The sequence below is a fragment of the Dermacentor albipictus genome, chromosome 6 (genome assembly GCF_038994185.2).
Source record: "Dermacentor albipictus isolate Rhodes 1998 colony chromosome 6, USDA_Dalb.pri_finalv2, whole genome shotgun sequence".
Classification (NCBI taxonomy): Eukaryota; Metazoa; Arthropoda; class Arachnida; order Ixodida; family Ixodidae; genus Dermacentor; species Dermacentor albipictus.
This window is the reverse complement of record NC_091826.1, coordinates 15,338,545-15,346,345: the sequence shown is the minus strand read 5'-3', so window position 1 is coordinate 15,346,345 and position 7,801 is coordinate 15,338,545. Positions and strand designations below refer to the sequence as shown.

Here is a 7,801-nt window from a genome sequence, read left to right as displayed (position 1 = left end):
TAGGTAAAGTGCCTTTATAGCGGCTAGCGCTGGTGTCCGTGGGGGCCAGTGTCCGTAAACTTTGCTTTCTGAAGGCGGGCGCTGCTTGTTCAGCTGGTCTATTGTGGATGCAAAGCGACGCAGGCGCAAATCAGGTGATTCAGGTTGGAGTGTATGCAGTTCATGTATTATAGCACGCAATTGCTTTTCCGCGAGAGCCAACAGAGTCATATTGGAGTTAACAGGCCTGTGGTGCGTATTTATTGATTTGAAGGCAACTTGAAACAACGGCACGAAGTGTCTACGAGAGCAGCCTTCGCTTCTGGAACGCGTCGAAGCAGCAGGTCCACTCAGCAGTCTGAGTCCTCGCACCGACCAGCCTCGGTGATGACGTAGTTCTTCTGCAAAATAGCAGCGTATAGCGTTACGTGAATCAATTAATGGAAGGTCCATTCCGTCGACACTGTTGGGCGCAGGAAACACAATAGCTTTGATAGGGCCTGTAACCGCGTTTACATGAACGCGACAGTAGCGCCTCGCATCTTTCTATCGCATCGTTACACATGCAAGGGGAGCTGAACCGCTGAGAAGACGCATCACCTAATGCATCAGGAGAGAGATAATTATTGTTCAGAAAGGGGGTGGGGGAGAAAGAAGCGGCACGTTCGCTCTTGATATGCATGTAAACACTGGCGCATCGCATTATGACGTATTATCGTAAAGCGCTAGCGTCGAGTTCATGTGAACGCTGTTTGCAACTATGCACCGTTTCGGGATGGGATCCGTCACACGAAAACAAATCCGGCGGACCAACCCTTGTGACCAAACAAAAGTGCGCCGTCAATAAAATCAGTGGTTTGCAGTTAAATTGTACAGAACGACACTGATTGTCGTTTCATGATACTTCGCACAGTGTGAGGAATGCTTATGCAGTAACTGACCTGCATCTGCTGTATCCTGTTGATCTGCTGTTCTGTTGCGAGCTGTCGCCGGAGGATCTCAACGTTGTTGGCCAATCTGTCTCGTGATTCTGCGTGTTTGAGATAAAAGGACTGTAATTGGGCTCCATTGCTAAACGATAGCAGACACAAAGTAGCGACCAACCATATTTTGCGCAGTTTCTGGTGCAGAGAGTTGGCAGTGGCATAGTCACCAACATGCATTTTTTGTTGGTTTCGATCGACGAACACACACACACACACACACACACACACACACACACACACACACACACACACACACACACGCACACGCACACGCACACGCACACGCACACACACACACACACACACACACACACACACAAAGAAAATAAAGCGTCGACGTTAAAGAAGACACGGTCGACGTAAGTTTACATGGTGGTATTCGATGTCTAGATGTTGATGATATATCCCATTCTGTCACTTCTTTTTTGCTGGTAGTTATTCACTCATTTTGTATCTTATTTGTATCGCATTTCACGCGTAATTACGTCGACTTTGTCTTCTTGGTCGGCACATTTTTTTTTTGACCAAGAGGCCAGTTGGGTCGATCTTGGAGGGAAGAGGAAATAACTTTATTGCGTATCTTGCGAGTTGGTGGGGAGGGCCAAAGGCCCCGCCTAGGTGACGGCCAGGAGTTCGTGGGTCCTGGCGGCATCCTCGGCCCACTGGACGGTCCATAGTTGATCCTCGAGGGCGAGGCTGAGCAGCGCGGCTTCTCAGCGCGTGCGAAGGCTGTTGCCAAAGGCCGCGTTCTCGTTATTGTTATGTATCCGTTGGCATTCCCATAATATATGCTCCAGATCTTGGAGATATTTTTTTTGTTCGCTTGGGGTGCCACGCGGCATAACGTCAATATGAAACTAAATGTAAGCATGCATGCTCATTTTATAGGGATACTGCAATAGTGACTTATAAAACGTGTTGTCCATAATCCATCGTTCATAGTCCTCAGCTTGATCACTGTGACCAATGAACTCGCTCCATTTCCCAAACGTGCGCCATATGGTGGCTTCGCCTCATTATGTCCATGTCTACGGCGGTGCACCCTTTACAGGAGCATGTGACTATTAATTTTTGATTATATCGAAGCCAATTACTAAGCCCGTACCGTTAACGTTACCTATTGTGCGACTAATTATCTCTTTGTGTTTCCTTGAGACCTCCATTTTGATATTCTCTGCGACTCGTTACGATGCTCTGGAGCCGAGAAAAGGCCTTTTTTCCTAGAAGTGGTTACAAAATTATGAGATCCGAGATACGCCAACCCGTGTAAAGTCAGCTGAGAAGACATTGTCTCCAAACATTTCCAATCCTCTGTTTTGGACAAAGCATCACATGTTGTTGATACAAGTGTTGCACGCTGACTATGCCTACGGTAACTCTGAATTCCGTGATGAATAATGCGTATATGGGCAAGCTAAGTCACTCTAGAAAGTTTTATCCTGTCCGTAAAAATGTAATGCAGTTTGCGGCATGCCGGAACACCGGAGACACAGACGAGAGCAGCAGCGGTGCTTGGTTGCGCCATCTTGCCACACTAACGTTGACTAGGGCGCCCGGAATTGCAATTGAAACCATCATGCTCTACCTTTAATCTGGCGCAAAGGCGCGCTGTCAGCAGCAAACTAACGTTAGCAACCTGTATATTTAGCTTTTCTTTGTGTTCCACTTGCAATAACGATGCAGCGCGAGGTTTTTTATGACGTGATTGAAGAAAGCGTCACAAGGCGGCGCGATGCCAGCACAGCTGCTGCCGTCGATATCTCCAGTGTGCCGGTATTCCGTAAGCTGTACGGACAGGCCAGACCGCTCTACTGTTTCGGTGCCGCAGCGCTGCGGCTGAGCTTGTAAATTGTAATATCTTCTTGGTAGGACAGGCAAGTATTGCGTCCCGTAATGCTATGAACGAAACCATCAGAGTGCAGCCGCTCCTGCTAACTTTTAGCTTGAAAGGACCACGAGTTTACCCCTAACAACCATTCGCACGTGGATCTCTTACATAAGCAACACTCGGTAACTGCGCCGGAACAGCAAATATCCAGCGATTAGGGTCACACTGTCACGTGTGTCCGATCCATGGTGTGAGTCAGCTTCGCAGTTAGCTGGAGTTAACCTTACCGCTTCGCCGTCGGGGAGGCCGAAAGTCAGGGGTCGCGTCGCTCCTTAGTTTTCGACTGTCTTCAGTAAGACGAGTCATCTGAAAGTGGGAGAAGCTTGTCAAACTTTATTGGCAGTTTGGTCAATGCACTATAAGTTTCGGACTCCGATTGGACGCGATGTACCGGTAATGTCGGCTTAGTTTTTTTTTTCATATTGCGTCCACCGTTTGATAAATACACAATTTTGGATTCTTATGGAACGCGCAGTTGTTTATTTAGCCCTCGTCCAAATGTGGTAGTGCAGTATTGACAACGTAAGTGATCAATAGTGGTTGAACAAATGCTGGAGCCACTATTTCGACAAACAGACTTGTCTTCGTTGATTTTATTGATAATGGAAGTCACTTGTGCTTTTTCTCCTATGCATGCTCATCTTCTCACACTGCGGCTGTGCGGCATACAGCGTACGAATCAGAGATCTCAATCAGATATTTCAACAAAACGCTAAGGAAGGCGGTTGTACCCGGCGTATGACCTTTACACCTACCGGCTTCTGTGCCTTGGCATGAGGCACCGACCTCTTGGTCTCAATCATCATTCTTTCCTTGTCGTGCTGACCCTTGACCGTCTGCTCCGGACGTCGGGTGACCTGCGCCGTGACACCCAATGAAAGGAGTGGCTATATGAGCTGTTCACATGGGCCGATATAAATAAAGTAATTGAGGAACATAGTTGCGAGGACGATCTGACAAAAAGAGAAGAAGAAAGAAAACTGTATTACAGCCTCAGAGGAGCCTGACCACATTGTACAACACGCACCTTATATATAAGTACGCTTGTCTACAGAATGCACATTGTAACACACACACACACACACAATCATATGCATATGCACACGCACACATACGCGCACAATCAGACACATCGGAACACGCACGCACGCACGCACGCACGCACGCACACACGCACGCACGCACGCACGCACGCACGCACAATAATACCTTGTTCGAAGAAAAGCACATACAAATATATCACGTAGCTTTTTAAAAGGCAATTCAGAAATGTCTTGCCCACTTTATCTGTGCATTTGATTTAACAAATGCATGATGATGTTAGGGCAACTGTCGCGTCAGTACAAGGGAGGAGGGAGGCAGGGCACATTTAGGCTAAGCTCCCTCAATACACTTCAGCTTTGGTGACACTCATCTGGCTCTTGAGAGTAAAGCTTGAGGAGCCGCGCCATTTGTGAAGCATGGGCCATACTTTACACGCCACGCCAATGTCTGTTCTATGTTTTTAGTCATCAAAGGATTGGCAAGAATATATTGCAGCAAGAGGAAACGTGCTCGGTTTGCGAAAAGCTGGCAATACATCGAAGTAAATGCTGAGGTCGAGAAGTTGAAGATAGAATGAGTAGAGGACAAGAAAAAGCGAAAGAGGTGCGCAAAAACTGTGATTTCATGCAGAAATGATAGATAGCATATGAAATAAGAACTTATTTTTTGCAGAAATGATAGATAGCATATGAAATAAGAACTTATTTTTTTTCATAGTGTATGAAAATGATAATTTACACACACTACGTGGACGATACCACGTGTAGGCGTCCCCGAAGCCATGTTCCGCTTAATCTTTCCAGAGAACCGAAGACTACACCGCATATCAGGGACGCAGCCAATGAGGGGGGGGGGGGGAGGGGTTTAAGCCCCCTTCCACTCGAAATTTCTGTGTGCCATAATACGTGACGTATTACGACGTGCGGCAATACCCGAATGCCCTCGCCTCCCCCTACCCCTGCTCCCTTCCCCAGAAAAAAATTCTGGATATGACACTGCCGCATATACTGGTGTAGATTATACTGTAAGAGCTATCTAGGTGAATTTGAATGGGCCACAAACTGAGTTGCAAAGGACGTCGCGTCTCGTGGTCCTTGACCCTGTTCTTCTTCATCTCTTCTTGGTACTACTTCATTGTATGTTCTACACATGGGCGCACAGAGCCGACTAACACTGTCTAGACTCTAGGATATATAGTCTCAGTGGTGAGGGTTAATATTTAGAGTAGTGATACTGAATCGCCCACAACTGAGCTCACTCGAGCGCATGCGGCAACGATGTCGAAGCAAAGGACGTCATCACCTGGTCCTTGGCCCTGTGCCTTTTCCTCTCCTCCTGGTACTCCTGGTACATCTTGGCCTGCTGCTGCTGGACTCGCCTCTCGAGCTTCTCTTCTTCCTCCTGGTCACGCTGACGTTGCTCGTCTAGCCGCTGCTGCTTCTCCTCGATCTGCTTCAGGTTCAGGCAGAGGGTAATTTGCTCGACACCGTCTTCTGTGGAAACTAAAAGCCTGCATGCTCTCACCGCTGCGTATGAACTACAAGTACGCTGACTTACACGTTGCGCAACACGACTTGCGAGAAGGAGAAGCAAGCTAAGGTTGCCACAAGAGCGCGCATATTAGCGTATATCCCCCTCTTGTCAAAATGCTTTTTCTGTACCTTGGTTTGTTTCTGATCCGTTAATTTCTAAAGGCCATCACAAGCAATCGCGGCGACGAAGGCGAACTGCGGCTTGGTCGCCTTTCTGCTCATGCAACAGCATCTGCGTCACGACTCACACCCAAGCAGACACAGCCTTCCGAGATTTCCGGTGTTTATCAGATCGTCGCATTGGAAATTTGAGAGGCGATGTCACAGCAATCAATGATCACTTGTCCGGCGCTTGACTTGATAAAGTGCGCGATTTGCTTCACGGCAGAATTTCCGTCTTCCGCGTGGCAAGCCTGGATTCAATTTCTAGCAGGGGCGATATCTTTGTGTACCCCCCCCCCCCCCCCCCATCCCTCCATTTTCCTCCAACAAGGAGCAGGTAATGAGAATGACAAAAGGACGTCGTATACATATAAAAACAAAATACCTTACAGGACTTCACATCTAAAAAGACAGTTTGTAATGTGCCTAGTAATATAAATGGGAGTCAGTGAGACACACTTTAGCCCTTATATTAGACAGTTTAGCAACACCTCATCGCCGTCAGTGCATTCTCGCTGGGACATGTCTGGGACACTGAAGCAATGACAAAATGAATGCATCCCAATGTATTAGCGCTTTGGCATGATCGAGGCACCATTGATGGTATCACGTCTTTGAGTACTATACCGAGATGCACTGACACATTGAACATGAGAGGGATGCTTTATTGTGAGTTTGCGGAAAATTATTGCGGCTCCCTTGCCGCAATCAACGGAAATACCATGGCGATCTCGCAGACGCTAAGTACGGACATTATGCATACGTTCAGCGCCGCTCATTGCTTGCCTGTCTTTCGTTCTGAACCCATAGGCATTCTGAACGCCCACGTGCATGACTTCACTGATACAAGCGCGCAGTCTTGCAAATAGAAATCTACAACGACATGTGTAATTTATTTATCCATATTACCACTACCCCGTACCTAAAGCAGGGTAATTAGGGGTAGAAATATATTCGATCACTAAATTTTCATGGAGATGAGCTTGGTTCGCTTGTTGAACTTATACATGCAGGGTCAGTGGAAGTATGACGATTGCGAAACTGCATGACCTATTCACAAAGAAATGTTCGCCGAGTTCAGCGGCCTCGATCTCAGCTGAGAGGGCCGACTACAACGTTAAAGAAGTGTGCGAATCTTGACAGTTTGTTTTCACAATGACGGCGTTTTCGGAATGAGACGCACAATAAACTAAAGAAATGCAAAGAGAAACAATAAACCTGTTGACACTGGTAGGACATTTTTTTTCAAAACTTGGTTGCGATTATTTGGCATAAACGGCTCGATTTAGAGAAAAAATTCGCTCTGGGTAAAGTTACCGAAAGTTGCCAGGTTAAGCTTAGTTAAAAGCATAAGATATTCATTATGAATTGATGAGCAATAACCTTAAAGAACAAATTATCTCCAAGCAGACGTTCACAAAAACGCATGACTTTCTTCATGGCTTAACGACTGCTTGCAGTAAAGACTAACATATCCGGTCTTTCGCGAACGCATTCTGTTGGCCTAACCTAGAACTCAATACATTTAGTGTCCCTGTGTCTATAGCCTTTAGCACCGACGTAGAGCCCATGTAATGTCCTAAACTTGTGTCCCTTTTCGTAAAACTTCTGCAGGGGCGAGTTGGTAAATGTCCAGTAAAAGAGAATAGCGCAAACCAGGACGGCCACAAAATGAGAGAAACACACACAGAAGCACTACTAACAACTACTTTTATTCTCGTACCACCAGCCACCTTTTTGTGTGTCATCTCCTACATCTTCTTCCGTCATCAACGCGCTATTCAGCCGCATAATCCAAGCCACATGTCGAGCAAGTTACTACGGGTATTTCCTACGTAAAGGTCTCGTCCCGGCGGATTTGGGAGCCTTCTTCGGACCTGTGGCGCCGTCGTGTGGACATGTCAAGAGATTGTGCAAGCTTCTACGGTCAGAGCTTTGGCGGCAAGAGCGCCTTTAACAAGACTGGCTCTGGTCGGTGTGCCATTCAGTCGATCCGGACTGGCTTGACCTTAGTAAGTGCCGAGCCTTCACACGTCTTGCCGCGCAGCTCATGGAGGCCAATTGGAAGTGTATTGTAAAGGATCTGTGAGGGTCCCGTGGAACGACTAGTTCTACTGAATATAAACGTGTTGAGGTACTTGGAAACGTCAGCCTACCCGAAACCGTCTCCCGTGTGCTGGAGAAAGGCCCTAAGTTCAGTGTGTCTACAT

General features: G+C 47.1%; 1 protein-coding gene across 4 annotated transcripts in view; it reads right to left on the bottom strand.

Moving 5' to 3' along the window:
- Nucleotides 1-211: 211 nt before the first annotated feature.
- LOC139046793 (trichohyalin-like) overlaps nt 212-7,801 on the bottom strand; it is a 44,143-nt gene continuing 36,553 nt past the window's right edge. For 3 of the 4 annotated variants that reach the window (XM_070520693.1, XM_070520696.1, XM_070520694.1), the window contains 5 exons: nt 5,200-5,349; nt 3,609-3,710; nt 3,081-3,159; nt 921-1,009; nt 212-380 (listed from right to left, as the gene is read on the bottom strand). In XM_070520693.1, coding sequence (XP_070376794.1) covers nt 330-380; nt 921-1,009; nt 3,081-3,159; nt 3,609-3,710; nt 5,200-5,349 — 471 coding nt within the window. In that variant the 3' untranslated portion in view covers nt 212-329. The remainder of the gene's footprint in view (nt 381-920; nt 1,010-3,080; nt 3,160-3,608; nt 3,711-5,199; nt 5,350-7,801) is intronic. The other variant, XM_070520695.1, reaches the window with a different exon arrangement.